Source organism: Bos grunniens, chromosome 25, assembly GCF_055505025.1.
Source record: "Bos grunniens cultivar Pamir isolate PY7600 chromosome 25, Bosgru_T2T1.0, whole genome shotgun sequence".
NCBI classification, from domain to species: domain Eukaryota; kingdom Metazoa; phylum Chordata; class Mammalia; order Artiodactyla; family Bovidae; genus Bos; species Bos grunniens.
In genome coordinates this window covers 42,148,100-42,164,594 of record NC_141189.1, presented here as the reverse complement: position 1 = coordinate 42,164,594, position 16,495 = coordinate 42,148,100, and the positions used below count along the sequence as shown (strand labels likewise).

The following is a 16,495-nucleotide window of genomic DNA, read 5'->3' as shown; positions in this document are numbered from 1 at the left end:
ATCATTGTTTTGTCTCCAAATTGTTTGTGCTCCATGTCTCCCTGCTGCATGGTGGCTTTGTCAGGGGTGCTGGTGGCATTACTTGGATCCTGTTGTCTCTTAAGGCGCCCACTGTGTAGCCTGGACGCTACTGAGGATGGTTAAACATCTTGGGGAAACAGATCACATTTAGGATTCATGTAAAATAACTGTGATAGTGTGATTCCCAGGCATGGGAAGAAGCAACAAGGGAAAACATTTCCTGGATCATAGTGGTAAGTAATAAGATGGAGGATCCAGAGAATCTTTAATTATCAATGGGGCCTAATCCAGAAATTAGCAGCTGGAACAGCATATCAACAGGAACTTTCACCTGACGCAGGATGAGCCTCCAGTATCATGGGACAGAACTTGGTCATGTAATGTCTCCCAAATATTGGTCGAATTCCAGATCAAGAGGAGGAAATTGAGAAATGGAGTATTTCCTGCCAAATCAGTAAACAAAGGCTGTCACAGCCCTCACTGATTGCACCCCTTCGATGTGAGCTGGTGAGCCCCGAGGATACTCAGGATGTGGAAACTCGGGACACCAGCGCCAAGAGCTGAGGTGCCCATCAAGGAGTGATTCAGTGAGAGCAGACTCATGCGTCTTCCCACACACAGAGAAGCGCTGAACTCGGCATATCTGGTTTTCTTTAATTTACAATAATCTTTTGACATTCAGACAGCTCAGTTTAGTCGCTTAATTGTGTCCAACTCTTTGTGACCCCATGGACTGCAGCACGCCAGGCCTTCCTGTCCATCACCAACTCCTGGGGCTTACTCAAACTCATGTCCATTGAGTCGGTGATGCCATCCAACAATCTCATCTTCTGTCGTCCCCTTCTCCTCCCGCCTTCAATCTTTTCCAGCATCAGGGTCTTTTCTAAGGAATCAGTTCTTTGCATCAGGCGCCCAAAGTATTGGAGTTTCAGCTTCAGCATCAGTCCTTCAGGACTGATCTCCTTTAGGATGGACTGGTTTGATCTTGCAGGCCAAGGGACTCTCAAGAGTCTTCTCCAACTCCACAGTTCAAAAGCATCAATTCTTCAGCACTCAGCTTTCTTTATGGTTCAACTCTCACGTCCATACATGACCACTGGACAAACCATACCTTTGACTAGATGGACCTTTGTTAGCAAAGTTATGTCTCTGCTTTTTAATATGCTATCTAGGTTGGTCACAGCTTTTCTTCCAAGGAGCAAGTGTCTTTAATTTTATGGTTGCAGTTACCATCTGCAATGATTTTGAAGCCCCCAAAAATAAAGTCAGCCACTGTTTCCCCACCTTTTTGCCATGAAGTGATGGGACCAGATGCCATGATCTTCATTTTTTGAATGCTGAGTTTTAAGCCAACTTTTTCACTCTCCTCTTTCACTTTCATCAAGAGGCTGTTTAGTTCCTCTTCATTTTCTGCCATAAGGATGGTGTCATCTGCATATCTGAGGTTATTGATATTTCTCCCAGCAATCTTGATTCCAGCTTGTGCTTCCTCCAGCCCAGCGTATCATATGATGTACTCTGCATGTAAGTTAAATAAGCAGGGTGACAATATACAGCCTTGATGTACTCTGTTCCCAATTTGGAACCAGTCCATTGTTTACGTCCGGTTCTAATTGTTGCTTTTTGACCTGCACACAAATTTCTCAAGAGACAGGTAAGGTGGTCTGGTATTCCCATCTCTTGAAGGATTTTCTACTGTTTGTGGTGATCCACACAGTCGAAGGCTTTGGTGTTGTCAATAAAGCAGAAATAGATGTTTTTCTGGAACTCTCTTGCTTTTTCTATGATCCAACAGATGTTGGCAATTTGATCTCTGGTTCCTCTGCCTTTTCTAAATCCAGCTTGAATGTCTGGAAGTTCTTGGTTCACATACTGCTGAAGCCTGGGTTGGAGAATTTTGAACATTACTTTGCTAGCAGGTAAGATGAGTACAATTGTGCGGTAGTTTGAACATTCTTTGGTGTTGCTTCTTTGGGATTGGAATGAAAACTGACCTTTTCCAGTCCTGTGGCCACTGCTGAGTTTTCCAAATTTGCTGGCATATTGAGTGCAGCACTGTCACGTCATCTTTTAGGATTTGAAATAGCTCAACTGGAATTCCATCACCTCCACTAGCTTTGTAGTGATGCTTCCTAAGGCCCACTTGACTTTGCATTTCAGGATGTCTAGCTCTAGGTGAGTGATCACACCATCGTGATTATCTGGGTCGTGAATATCTTTTTTGTACATTTCTTCTGTGTATTCTTGCCACTTCTTCTTAATATCTTCTGCTTCTGTTAGATCGATACCATTTCTGTCCTTTATTGAGCCTATCTTTGCATGAAATGTTCCCTTGGTATCTCTAATTTTCTTGAAGAGATCTCTAGTCTTTCCTATTCTATTGTTTTCCTCTATTTCTTTGCACTGATCACTAAGGAAGGCTTCCTTATCTCTCCTTGCTAGTCTTTGGAACTCTGCATTCAGATGGGTATTATCTTTCCTTTTCTCCTTTGCCTTTAGCTTCTCTCCTCTTCTCAGCTATACCATTGGCCCTTTGTTACAAAACTTCTACATAACCTGGCTACTGCCTCGGCCCCCTTGGAGGAGTCCTCTCAGAGTTACTAGAGATGCTGCCTCCTGGGCCTAAGTCCTAAAAACTCCCGCCTGATACAACATGACTCCCCACCTTCAGGCTGTGACTGTCCTTCAGGCCCACGTCTTCAGGTTTGTTAGTGTTTTCCTCAGGTGTGCCCACTCTGCAGCAGGCCTGTTTCTGTGGGCTGTGCATCTCCAGTAATCTGTCATGGTGTCAAACACCGTGTGTGGAGAAACAGCAGCTACTGAGGTAAAAACAGTCACCCAGAAACGTGCCCCCTCCGTGGGCTGTGGCCTGCGCCACCGCCCTGAGGACCACAGGCTGCCCGGTGTCTCAGCACGGCTGCTGCACCGCCGGTTAGCTTACACTTGACTTCTGCTCCCTGTAAACTTCAGTCCTGTCCCTGCTTGTCCATCCTGCCCTTGTGGGTCCCCTGGATGGGCACTGAGTACTGGTGCTCTGGCTGCAAGTACACTTTCCTAGGGACACAACGTCCACCGTTAACTTCTCAAACCTACCTTCAGTTCACACCGAGTCACTCCACAGAGGAGGAGGGTCCTGCCCCCACCGTGTCTGTCACAGGCGTCCTCCTTGCAAGACACGTGCCTACTTTCGCTTTAAACCTTCCTGTACTTTATTTTTTACATCTGTTTATTTATCTGGTTGTGTCGGGGCTTAGCTGCGGCACGCAGGACCTGGGGTGCAGCACATGGACTCTAGTTGCAGTCAGTTCGGTTCAGCCACTCAGTCGTGTCTGACTCTTTGTGACCCCATGGACTGCAGCACGCCAGGCCTCCGTCCATCACCAACTCCTGGAGTTTGCTCAGACTCATGTCCATTGAGTCAGTGATGCCAACCAACCATCTCATCCTCTGTCGTCCCCTTCTCCTGCCTTCAGTCTCTCCAGCATCAGGGTCTTTTCCAGTGAGTCAGCCACGTCAAATGGCCAAAGGATTGGAGCTTCAGGCTCAGCATCAGTCCTCCCAGCTGCATGGGCTTCACTGCCCCAAGGCATGTGGGATCTTAGTTTTCCAACCAGGAATCAAAGCCATGCCCCGTGCACTGGGACGCGGGTTCTTTACCCCTGGGCCACCAGAAAGCCCCTGTCCCGTGTTTTGGAGCAGGAGAGGGGGAAACGCAGGTTTCGTGTCCCGGCAGGTGGATGGTTCCCCTCCTGCCACCCTGCCCCTGGACTGCGCCTCCACAAATAGTGCCCCTCGGCCCCCTGCACCTGTGCCCCGAGGTGCAAGGCCCTTTGGGCTCCCTGTTCCTCCCCCCAAAGGCTGGGCTCTGCTCCTCAGTCCAGGTCCCTGGGCTGGTGGCTCCTCCTCCTCCATTCATTCCTGACCCCGCCCCCTGTATCCAGCCCTACCCGTGAGCTTTTATTCCAGACATTGTAGTTTTTTCCCCTGTGGCCCTGGTCCTTCATCCCCTTGTGCTCGGGATCCTGCTGTGGGTAAGGGTGTGACACCCCTGGGAGAGCACGTCTGTTGTTTCAACTGTGCGGGCAGCCCCTGGCAGTCCACCTGTACACGCGTGTGCAGGCCTGGGGTCAGCAGGACTGGCCCAAGCCCACAGGAGAATCAGTGGCTCCTCCACCGGCTCCCCCCGACCCCCAGCTCCTCCTGGATCCTCAGAGCCGAAGAGGACAGGCTTCCCTCAGAGAACCGTATGCCCACGCCAGCCTTCAAGAAGCACTCACACTCATGGAGACCCCACCCAAGTCTCCACCCCGACACCCCCGCCTCCATCCTCACCCGGGGCCTCTGTCCAGCGCCAGCCCCGCCCCACGGCCATTCTTCCCTTGGGAGCCCACTGGACAGAACCCAAAGGGAACCCACACAGAACCAAAGAGAGATGATGTGCGCCACTTTGTCCCAGTAATGGCTGCGAGACAGTCCAGGAAGCCCATCTGCAGTCCCTGCTCGAGGCCACAAGCCCCAGGTCATCTGTCCTGCTCATCGCAGGTGGCCCTGCTCTGCTGGTGAGGGAGTGACCTTTGAGGAGTGAAGCTGAAGACACTGACCTCCGACAGAGGCCAGACAGAGACCATGACGGGGGTGGCCCTGGATGCTGAGGTGAGGCCAGCGCAGGAGGTCGCCCCCACCACCACCCAGCGTGGGAGGTCACCGCCCCGCCGCCCCCCACCCAGTGCAGGCCTCAGAGCCACAGGGAGCCCCTGCTTCTGCTCCCAAGCTCAGAGGATTGGGGTCCAGACTGGCCACACTCCCCAAGCCCTGCATTTCTGCCAGCTCGGGGGCCCGTGGGGTGGCGCTACCCACAAAGCACAGTGGGACCCGCAGTCTCCCGGCAGAAACCCAGGAAGACCCAAGCCTGTGGGGCCCCAGGAATCCTGCGTCTTCTGGGGTGTCCCCGTGCACGCCGGGGAGTGAGGGCCGGCCTGCAGGGCACCATGGCCCTTCAGTCACCAGCAGGAACGCCAGTGTCGACATCCTGGACGCCGGCTGGGTGCCCACAGCCAGCATGGGAGGCGTGATGGGCAGAGGTGTGAGGCGGCATCTGGCCTCATTTGGCGGAGACTGCGGGTGAGGACTCAGGCCCGAGGCAGCCGGTGCAGCCGCGGGAGACGAGACCCATTGGCGTGAGCAGCCGACACCCGGATTATGTGACCGCCACTTACCAAAGGAGTACCTGAAATACAAGAGGAGAAGAGCTGTCACCAAACAGCTTCAAATTAATGCATCGCTTTACCTGCTAAAGAAAGACTGACCCACTGTCTCCAAACAGAACAGGCACAGGTTGCAGAGGTCAGAGGTCACATTACTGAGCCACAAGGAAGAAGGGCCCTCAGGTGGCAGAGCAAAGTGGAAGCCAGGGGGAGAGCGGTCTTCAGAGGTCTGAGTGGAGGTGAACCTGAGGAAAATCTGCACTCAAGTGTCTGAGTGGGGGGCTCAGTGAGGCGCACCTGCCCTGGGCGTCTGAGTGCAGGTGAGGTGAGGGGAGACCTGCCCTTGTTTACTGAACCTGGGGCACACCTTAGGTTCCCAGGTAACCGTCACTGACAGGAGTTTCTTACTGGCCCCACCGCACAGTCGCACTGCAGGCCTATGCCCACAGCAGGGCATGAGTAAGTATGTTTGGAAAAGTACATGTAACGCTCTTCACCCCTGAACAACCTGGAGCCAGGCGGGCTGATGCTTCTGCAGTGGAGTGGTTTTTCTTAGAGGTTTGGTGAAAAGCCTGTGTAGATAGATGGGGCTCAGGCAATTCTGATCCCCGTTCAAAGGTCACCTGTGCTTGGTTTCACTGCAGTGATCTCCTTCAAGCACTGTGAAAATGTCCTACCCCGGAATCGTTCATTTCAAATGACACCACGTTACGCTGAGCACAGATTATTAGAAAAGCAGCCCTAAGGGGAGCACGTGTCAGACATGCCTTCCCTGAGGGAGTTGGGGCCCTGGGGAGCACACACGTGTGTGACCCCAGGTCATGGGAGGGAGCCCCACAATGTAACGTGAGTGGACCCAGGATACTCCTCACACCATGAATCCTCTCCCCAGGTCAACACGACGCCAGCAGGCGGACCCCGGGATAAAGGGCACAACTGCCTGGCTCAGCGAGTGCCCGTGAGTGAGGACCAGGCACTGGCCTTGGCTGCACCACGGACAAGCCACATGCCTGCTCGGTGGTGGCAGCCAGACGCGGAGGCCACAGGTGTCCCCAGCCGTGTGAGGCACAGACAGGACACGGAGAGCGGTGCCGAGGGTGAGTGGGGACGCAGGCTGAGGAAACGTTTTAGAGGTAGATGGTGGCTGTTCTTGCATAAGTTAACTAGTTACATTTTGTGGTATGTAAATAGAGATGCTTTAAGACAAACATTTGTTCAATGAAGTATTGACACGTGAAAGGACAGGGAGTCCGAGATTTGCAAGCCCCCAGGGAGGGGAGGGCAGGTCCGAGGGGCCCCCGAGCGCCTGTTTCCTACACCAGGCACCTTCCCCCGGAGAAGGTAGGACGCAGACCCCATCAGCCTGGCAACCAGACACGCGGTGAGGCCAGGGGCCCTTCCTCACGGAGTTGGGGTGCTCATCCATCCAGCCCGAGAGAGGCGGGCTTCCCACAGGGAACACCGCTTGGAGGAGGAAGACAGGAAACGGCTTGAGCTCTCTGATGAGCAGGAGCCTTAGTTTCCACAGTAAACCCTTTACAACGGCCAGTCACACGCTGCCTGATGGAAGAAGTAAATTCTTCCAATAAGTGACCTTGGTGAGCAGAGGAGAAGAAGGGGCTGACTGTCCGAACCTCACGGAGTGGACGCTGCCGGTGTCTCTCAGAACCAGCTGGAGGAGCCTGGGAGCTGATAGGGCAGCTGGCCAGCCCGGCCCCCGCCCACAGCCTGGCCACAAGAGCAGCGTCCCTCAGTGGACTCGATGACAGGCCTCTGCTGAGGGCGTTAGGAAATGCCTTCTCGTATCTGCGCCTATTCTGAATTTTAAATCTCAAGGCTGCCTGATACAAGATTTTTAAATAGGTAGTTACATCTAATTATGTGAAAAGCTAAAAGGTATTCATTAGACTTTTACAGCTTTTATTGTATTTTTAACAGCCGGAACTTATGTTAGAAAAGGTAGCCATTCACAGAACCAGTTTGGGGGATGGTCTATTGTTCTGGTTTTTAAAGAAACTCAGGTGCACCCTATTCTAAGAGATTCAGATTTTGCTCCCAAATGGTTTGTGTGAGCGCCTCACCTCCAACTGTCTGCTAGAGACAACACTGCCACCACCACCAAGGGTGGCCCACAGCTCACTGACCACTCATCTCCACCGGCAGGAAGGCAGAGAACTGAGGTGGGGGAGCCCCCCGCCCCCGCTTCTGTGTGCATAGCCCTCGGCCTCGAGTCACCCAGAGGCCTTTGCGCCAGGTGATTGGAACACTGAACCGGGTTCCTGGAGATGTTTCACTTTGTAGGAGGGCATCAGGGATAAATATTTTATCTGCTCTCCCCTGGCTGGTGGCAGGGGGCGAGGAGGGGCAGCGTTGAATCTGCGTAATTCTTCCTGCCTGTTGCAGAGGAGCATTTCTCCACTCGGGAAGCAGGTGGACGGGAATTTCTAACAAAGCAGGTTCTTTCAGGCTGAGCCTGTGAGCGCCCCTGGAGACAGCTGAACAGAAGCAGCGCTGGACGGGAAGGCCAGAGGAGCTAAAGCAGTGGCCTGGCCATGCAGCCAGTGGGTGACGGCCCCTCCTCCCCAAGCTAAGGAACACAGGAGCCACCATGGCACAGAAGGCCACGTCCAGTGCCGTCAGCGGGAGCAGAGAAGGCCCATGTCACGTCCGATGACCACGGGCAGTGGGGAGCCACCATTCCCGCAAGGCCTGGGGTGTCCCCATGGGCACAGGGCCCCCCTGCACAGCCATGCGGTGGGGATGGCACTGCACTGCTGCCCAGACCTTGAAAAACCATAGCATCAAATCCACTTCTCCAAATCAAATTCGTCTATACCAGGGCCGCGGGCAGGAGAGCCCGGACATCTTGGAGTCTTAGGCCAAGATAAAGTTTTCCTCCTCAGCGGCCACGATGCAGGGGTCCCTCAGCACCTCTGCGGCCCTTGGGCATCAGCTCCCAGCCCTTTGAAGTCGATCCTCTGTCCCTTCTGCCAGAGGCAAGTGCCAAGGCGGCTTCCTCTGCAGGAAGGGACTCCTGGAGCGCCCAACCTCGCTCCAAGTTTCCAGAGATAATCCTTTCTTCCTTGTGGGGGCCGGGAAGGTGGAGAGCGGGGAGGGCGGCCACACGCCGCCTTAAGCACAACAAAGAAGCCCTTCAGGATTCCTGCCATGGCCAAGCACAGATAACAGAACCAGAAACCCAGCCTCTGGGGGAGCTGACACTAACCGAGGAGCCTGGGGCCGAAGGGACAACTCGGGCTTCCCGTGCATCTGAGCCGGTCAGTCCCTGCGAGCCACTTGCAGCAGCAGTCCCTGAGCTCTGGCTCTGCGTCTCTTCAGTGTCCCTGACCCCCAGGACACTCAACTCCCCCATCGCACAGTCCCCAGCGCAGGAGGCGGGCAGCATGGTCTCAGGTGCGGCCGTGGTACTCCCAACAGAATCAAAGTCACTCCCGAAGCAGGAGGCTCCTGGGTTTGGGCTGAATGCAACCAGCAGTGCCCCCAAAGCCTAAGAAAACGGGCGGTCTTTTCTGAACTCATATAAGAAGACAGTTTGCTCACTCGCTCCCGCTGCCAGGAGGCCTTGCTAGGCTCAGCATAATGCCCCTGGGGCCCCGAGTCACCGTGCCCCATCCCAGGTGCCCCATCCGCCCTCTTACCAGATCTGTCCCACGTTGACCAGGGACATGTAGAGGACCCAGAGTGCAGCCATGAGGACCATATTGGCGCAACCGGAGACCAGGATGAACGAGGAGATGCCCAGCCCTAGGAGAGCCAGGGCGTCCAGGTTGGCATCCATGTGAGACCAGTCCAGCAGCCAGAGGATGGTGGGGGCGTAGCTCAGGGCATCCCAGCTGACTCGCCCTCTGAAGTGCCGCTGCACGCTCTGCAGGTACGCCCTGCAGGGCAGCAGTCCCCTGTCTCCGATCAGCTGCTTGTTCTGATGGAAGGCCACCAAGAATGCCACAACTGGAAGGAAGAGAAGACAGAGCAGTGTGAGCAGGAGCACAGATGTCTGTGGACACTTCCCGGACATGCGGGGCCCGGCCACGGGAGGAGACTGGGCAGGGTCTGAGCAGCAGTTTGGAATCAAAGTGTGGACTCGAGGAGTCTGAGTGTTTCACAAGTCTCTGGGGAGAAAGTAGAAGATCCGACCCGGAAAAGTCACAGGAAACAGGTATAGGCACACACACCTGTGTGCTGCTCCTGCGTGTGCACGGTGTATGTGTGCATACACAGCACACACGCGTCTGTATGAAGTATGTGACCGCTACACAAAATGGTTAGGTAACCATCCCAGAGGGAACTTTGCTTAAAGAAAATTTACAATAAAACACTTATGTCAGAAACGTCGAAAGGCCTCAAATCTAAACTTCTACTTTAAGAAATCAGAAAAAAGAGCAGATTACATATAAAACAAGCATCAGAAAAGATATTTTAAAAAAGAGGTGACATCAATGAAATTGAAAACAGGAAAAAGAAAACCAAACCATCAAAATCTTATCCTTCTTCGATAAGATGAATATAATTAATAGAAGTCTAGTCAGAATAACCAAGAAAATGAGAGAAGACACCAATATCAGGGATGAAAAAAGGGACACTGCTAGAGATTTCACAGACAAAAAGATAATACAGGAATACTGCAAATCTAAGATCATAAATTTGACGACTTAGATGAAACAGACCAATTACTTGAAATACATAAACTACCAAAACTCACAAAAGAAGAAATAAAGATAATACATCACAACCAACCAATTTCATCTCAGAAATGCAAGGCTGGTTCAACTCTCAAAGAACAACCAATGCAATCACCATACTAACAAGCTAAATAAGAAGACCATATGATAGTATCAATAGACACACAAAAAGTACATGAAAGAATTTATTCATTCACGATAAAAAATTTTTTTTAGCAAACTAGGAATAGAAGGATACTTCATCAATCTGTAAATGGTGGCTACAAAAAACCTACACCCAAGTTCATACTTAGAGATTAATGGCAATACTTTTCCCTGAAGCCTTGAAACAAAGCAAGACTCTCTCTTCTCTCATTACTCCAGTAACACTGCATAGGAAATTCTAGCCAGGGCAATGAGGCAAGTATAAAAAATAAGAGCTATATAGATTAGAAAGGAAGGAAGGAAACTATTTCTATTAATACACTGCCTCTGTAGAAAATCCCCCAAAATCAACCAAAATTGAAAAGAAGAAAAAAAAGCCCTCATAGCACTAATAAGTGAGTTTATGAAAGTCACAGAATACAAGATTGACAAACAAAAGTCAACTGTATTACTATATACCAACAATGAACTATTGTAATCTGAATTTTTAAAAAATTACAACAGCCACCAAACACAGGGTCTAGACTAAAAACACTGACAAAATATACACAGAATCTGTATGTGGAAAACTACAAAACATAATGAAAGCAATCTAAGGAGATCAAAATAAATACAAAGATTCATTGTGTTCATGAATTGGAAGAGTCAGCATCATTAAAAAGTCATTTCTCCCCAATTTGATCTATAGATTCAACGCAATCTCAATCAAAACATCCAGTAAAGTTTTCCGTAGACACGACAAGCTGATTCTGAAATGTGTATGTAAAAGTAAAGGAACTAGAATAGGCAAAATAATTCTGATAATGAACAAAGTTCAAGGCCTTATTTTACTCAACTTCAAAACTTACTACAGAGCTATGGTCATCAAGACAGTGTGGTATTAGCCAAAGTATAGACACATAAATCAATGGAAGAGAGTCTAGAACCCAGAAGTAGACCTACCCAAAGATAGTCAACTGACTTTTGACAAGGATGCAAAGACAGTTTAATGGAGAAAGACAGTCTTTCCAATAGGTGGTGCTGGAATAACTGGCCATCATATGCAAAAAAAAAAAAATGAACCTTGATATATAACTCACATCTTATACAAAAATTTATTCAAAAAGGACCAGAGACTTAAGTGTAAAACATAATAGTATAGAACTTCCAAAAGAAAATATAGAAGAAAATGGATGTGACTTGGGTTTTGCAATACGTTTTTAGATAAGAACAATCAAACCATGATCCATGAAAGAAAAAGCCAGTAAACTCTATCAAATGAGAAAGTTTTGCTCTGTAAAACATATTTTTAAAAGAATGAAAAGACAAGTTGCAGATTAGGAAACGTATCTGTAGCTCACATATCTGATGAAAGACTTGCATCCAGAATACTCAAAGTGCCATTAAAACTCAACAAGAAAACAGACAACCCAGGTTTTCAAAGGGCAAAAGATCTGAGCAGACGCTGAAAGTCATCTGCTTCACACAGAGGATCCACAGATGGCAAATAAACACATGAAAAGATGCTCAATATCATTTGTTGTTGGGGAAACGCCAATTAAAACCACAATGCAATATCATCACACACCTATCATAACAGCCAAAATCCGAGAAACTGAAAATACCAAATGCTCCAGAGGATTCAGAACAAGGGGAACTCTCATTCCCTGCTGGTGGGACACACACGGTACGGTCACTCTAGAGGACAGTTTGGCAGTTTCTCATAAAGTTAAACACAGATTTACCATGGAACCCAGCAATTATACTCTTAGGTATTCACCCAAGTGAACTGAAAACTTAGATTTACACAAAGGCCTACATGTTCATAATTGCTAAAACTGGAAACATAGATGTCCCTCAGTGTTGGAATATGTAAACAAAGTGTGGTGCGTCAGGGAGCATCAGTGGAATGTTGATTCACTCAACAGCATGGGAGGACCTCCAGGCCGTGTTGCTGAGTAAAGGAAGCAGACCCAAAGGCTCCTGGGAAAGGCGGACCCCGGGGCCGAACACGGTCAGAGCGCGCCAGGCGCTGGTGTGGGGAGCAGTCGGTGACGCGCCCGGAGGACTCTGAAGGGATGGCACTGTTCTGTCTAGTCCTGGGGTGATGGACTACTATGCATCTGTCAAAACCCATAAAACTGTACATCACAAAACAGGAACTTTATCTAAACTATCAAAACAACCTAGCCAGGACCCCAGGGGATGCCAGGCTAGAGTGCAGACCAGGACACGTGAGTGCAACTCTGCTGCTGACGTACAACACGGCCACGCAGATGCAGCATGGAAGGCGGGAGGGAGGGCTGGCCTAATTAACTTCGGAAATCGTTTTGAGTAAAAACTATGAAATGTAAGGTCAAAGACAAAGGGCTCCGTAGAGAAACACTGGAGTCTTAAGTGGGGGTAGGCTCAGACGTGAGACTCCTGCCCAAGTTCTGGATGAACTCCTCTGGCCCCGCCCAGGCTGCAGACTCCAGGCCCGTGTCTGTGCAGACACCCCCAGTGGGCCCAACATGCACCCTGTGGGAACCACCAACCTGCTGCGACCCCCCAGCTCAGGCCAGAGCCTGAAGCTAAATGAGGATCCAGTGGAGAAGCTGAGCTCCTCCCCGGCCCCAGTAGGGCTCTCCCCAGACCCACAGCCTGTCCAGTCTCCAGAGGACCCCAGATGAGCCCAGCCTGAAGAGCGTCCATCAAACACAGGGCCAGGCCCGCTCAGAACATCAAGGTCATGAAGAGCGGGGAAGCCCAGAGATGCCGCAGCCCTGAGGGGACAGAGGAGCCGTGATGGTGTCGCGGTGCGGGGACCCGACGGGAAGGGGCGCTGGGGGGAGGCTGGGTCGAGGCCGTGGCTTGGTCACCCGTGTTTCCAGTGTGAGTGTGACAGATGCCACGAGGGCGAGCGGACGCCTCAAGAAGCCGCTAGGGGCTCGGGGTCCAGGGAATTGCTTGGTGGTGACAGCTTTTCTGTAAACGTGAGGCGTCCCCACACCTGAGGTGTAGATGCCGTCCTGGCTTGTGAGGAGCTCTGGCCCCTGTGTGGGCGCGTGTGGTGGTCGGGGACAGCTCTGCGGGTCCCAGCCTAGTTCCTGTGCCCAGGCTGCAGCAGCTGGACAAGGAAAACAGCGAGCTGAGGTCCTGCACGCCCTGCCTGAAGGCCAACATCGAGTGCCTGGAGGTGGGCTGCCCGCCGGCTCCCCGCGCTCCTCCCGGGGTACTTGCGGGCCGCCGGGACCTGAGACAGGGCTGCCAAGAAGGCGGAGCTGCCAGGTCGGCAATGGGCCTGTGGGGGGCATGGCTGGCCACGGGGTGTACCTGCCAGCAGGAGCAGACTGGTGACCCAGGAGCCAGGACAGGCGTGGCCCTCCCTTTGCTGGAAGGTGTGAGGCGCTGCCCGGTTCCTGGGGCTTAGATTAGGGGCCTTGCAGGTGGGCAGTCTCTGACCTGAGTGTCACACCCAGGGACTGGGGTGCGGGGTGCGGGGGGGAGGACACAGGTGGAAAAGGGTCTTGTGGTGGCACAGAGCAATGACAGAGACTGAAAACAGTCAAGGGAAATTTATGGAGCAGGAGCCGCTCCCAGAAGACAGAGGCCAGAGGTGTTACACACCATCCCCACTGCAGGAGCCCCCAGGGAGATGCACAGACAGGCAGGACAACGGCACTAAGAACCCCGTCACGTGTGCAGAGGGCGCGGAAGCTTAAGGTCCATCACTCAGCCTCCTGGTGGGTTACACTCAACATCAGGTAGAAGGTGTGGACCCCACGGCCTTGTGGGAAGTTCCTGGGACTTAAGTTATGCTGAGGTTGCTGGCAGTCCCCAGGAGACCTGCAGCCTCCAGAAGAGACCAACCCAGGACGCTGCCTACTTGCCAGCCGTCTCAACCAGGGACCCTCGTCGCCGAAGATGGTAAACTGGTTCCTTAAGGCGGCTGACAAACTCCAATCCTACTCCACATAGTGAGAAAAGGTAGGTGGAGAAAAATTTCATGTGCCAAAGCAACTCACTCTGTGCTCAGCGCCAGGCTTAAACTATCTGCCTGATCCAGCGGTTCAGAACGGTTTCCTTCTGAACTGAACTGAGGGTCCTCGCGAGATCAAAGCCAGCCGGGCTGGTTCTATAAGCTGCGCTCTCTGCTCGAGGCGCTAGCGGGCTTTTCCCACTGTTAACGGCGCCAGTTTAAAGGTCTATTAAAGCCTCGCAGATTAACATTGTCTTGACTTCATCTTTCCCTAAGTGACAGCTCAAACGTTTAGAATGCCTGTTTAATCCCGTGGAGGATAGAGCATAGCAGCAAGAACTATTTTTTGCAGTAACTTAGAGCACTGGAGAACAGACGAGAGTCGTGGCTGAGTTGCCGCCCCTCCCCTCCCCGGACCGGGGCCCCTGGTGCCCACTCTGGGTTGGCAGAAGGTCGCCGGGCAGAGAGCGGCACGCGCGCCCCCTTCGAAGGCGTGTGCGGAAGCGACTCAGAAATGACGCGGGGACGCCCGGTGCCCAGGGCCCTCTGGACCCGCTGGGACCAGGCTGCCCACGGGCCCAGGCCACTCTGCCGGTGGCCGCCCCCAGCCCTGCCGGCCCCGCGCTGCCACGTTCGTTCGAGAAGCTGTTTGGCGTCGGGTGACACTGCTGGTCTCGGGGGTTTGCGCCCCTCCGCGCGTGGGGCCGGGGCGGGGCACGCACACACGCTGGGGGTCTCCGGGCGCCCAGTCGTACTCTGGCGGGCGGCCCGGTGGGCGAGGCCGGCGCGGGGCGCGCGGCTCTCCACCTGCTCACGCCTGGCTCGGGCTGCGCCCCGCAGGTGAACCCGCACTTGCTGCCCGGGCACCAAAGCTGCGGGGCCGCAGTCACCGCCTCACCGGCTCTGGTCAGCGCGGGATCGGCCGGGGAACCCCGGGACTCGGCCGCGAACACGCTTCAGGGGCGCCCTGGGCGTGGCGGACGGGGCGCGCGCGGAGGGGCCACGCTAGGGGCCTGGCCCAGCGGACTCACAATAAACGAAAGCGAGGGCCCTCAGGAGCACGATCCTGGTCAGCCAGAAAGTGCCCGCGCGGAGGCGGGCCGGGCGGCCCTTGAGGTCGCGCCCCTGCCCCGGCGGAGCCTCGGGCTCCGGGTCCCCAGCCCCAGCCTTGCGTCTCCTCAGCGACTCCCTGGGCGCCGCCATCGCTGGGCTAGCACGGCGCATGCGCCGGGGCGCCGCGAGCCCCGCCCCGCCGCGAGGCCCCGCCCACACCTGAGGCCAGGCCCGCCGGCCGGGGGCGAGCTCCTGGCCCGTTGCCGCGCGCTCCGCTAGGCCCCGCCGCATAAGCGCGTGGGAGCCTGTACAGCCGCGCCCCCGCCCCACCCGCCCGTTCATTTACTGCCTCGGCCACCGTTGCAGGGGCTTCCTGGGCACTCCCCTGCCTAGGCGCCCGCCCTCCGGGACCCTCACGGTAGAGAGGGCGGAAAGGCACTTAGGAAGCAGAAATGCAACGTGAAAGAGGTGATTGGAAAGCACGAATCTGACCGCAGGCCTGGTCCGCGTCCACAGTGGCTGAGATGTGGGCATCGGGAGGCCGCCGGTGGGTCCTGCGCTCCCTCAGCGGGCCCTGGCTGTGTGCGGACGACTGGAGCAGCCGCTGCGCCCCAGGGCTCCAGGGGTGTGTACAGGTACCGCACAGGTGTCTCCTGCCCAGCGCCCCATCTCTGCTGCCTGAGGAGGGCGCTGGGGGGACCCTGACAGAACTAGTGAGGGACAGTGCGGGCTGCGTCTGGCCCTAAATCTCAGACCCTCCAGCTTCCTTGCCCTCCCCCTGGCCCCAAGCCCACAGCTCTGCACTGGACAGCAAAGCCCCTTTAGGCAGTCAGCGCTCCTTCTGGCCCTCCAGACTGGCCCTCCAGCCACAAGGGACAGTGGTGGGCTGAGGATTCAGAGGAAGGAAGAACTTACTGATGAATGAATGACCCAAGCATCACCCCAGTGAGGACACCAGCAATGCTACCTTCTGAGGACACAGGAGAGGTGCCTCTGAGCAGGTGGAGTCGCAGGCATTCCTCAGAGCAAACAAGAGGTGTGCGAAAGGGCAGGCATAGAGCCTTTGGGGTTACTGGATGAACTGTGGAGCACCTGAAAGGAAATGATTGAGACAGGTGTGGGTTTTTCTTATTCATTTGCTAGAGCTCTTTATGTATTAAACATACTCTTTAGGGCTTCCCTGGTAGCCCAGATGGTAAAGAATCTGCCTGCAATGCAGGAGGCCTTGGTTTGATCCCTGGGTTGGAAAGATGCTCTGGAGAAGAGAATGGCAACCCACTCCAGTATTCTTGCCTGGAGAATTCCATGGACAGAGGAACCTGGCGGGCTACTGTCCATGGGGTCACAAAGAGTCGGACACAAGTGAGTGACTAACACACACACACACACACATATTGCTTGAGATTTTATTTTAGACTATCTTTCCATTCCAA

At 53.5% G+C, this 16,495-nt stretch overlaps 1 protein-coding gene across 1 annotated transcript; it reads right to left on the bottom strand.

The window, feature by feature from the left end:
- Window positions 1-655: 655 nt before the first annotated feature.
- On the bottom strand, window positions 656-16,259 carry LOC147345708 (uncharacterized). Its single transcript, XM_086374336.1, has 3 exons — window positions 15,041-16,259; window positions 8,885-9,194; window positions 656-5,248 (listed from the first exon to the last, which is right to left on the bottom strand). The coding sequence occupies exons 1-3, from the start codon at window positions 15,402-15,404 to the stop codon at window positions 4,723-4,725; spliced, it is 1,200 nt and encodes a 399-aa protein (XP_086230462.1). The 5' UTR covers window positions 15,405-16,259; the 3' UTR covers window positions 656-4,722.
- Between the last annotated feature and the right edge of the window lie 236 nt (window positions 16,260-16,495).

Excerpts from the sequence above, each read along its gene's own strand:
- LOC147345708 (XM_086374336.1), bottom strand. The coding sequence starts at position 15,404 with ATGAACGGGCGGGTGGGGCGGGGGCGCGGCTGTACAGGCTCCCACGCG. Across the intron at positions 9,195-15,040 it reads GGCCCTCGCTTTCGTTTATT|TTGTGGCATTCTTGGTGGCC; the intron begins GTGAGTCCGCTG and ends TCTTCCTTCCAG. Across the intron at positions 5,249-8,884 it reads GTCAACGTGGGACAGATCTG|GTACTCCTTTGGTAAGTGGC; the intron begins GTAAGAGGGCGG and ends CTTGTATTTCAG.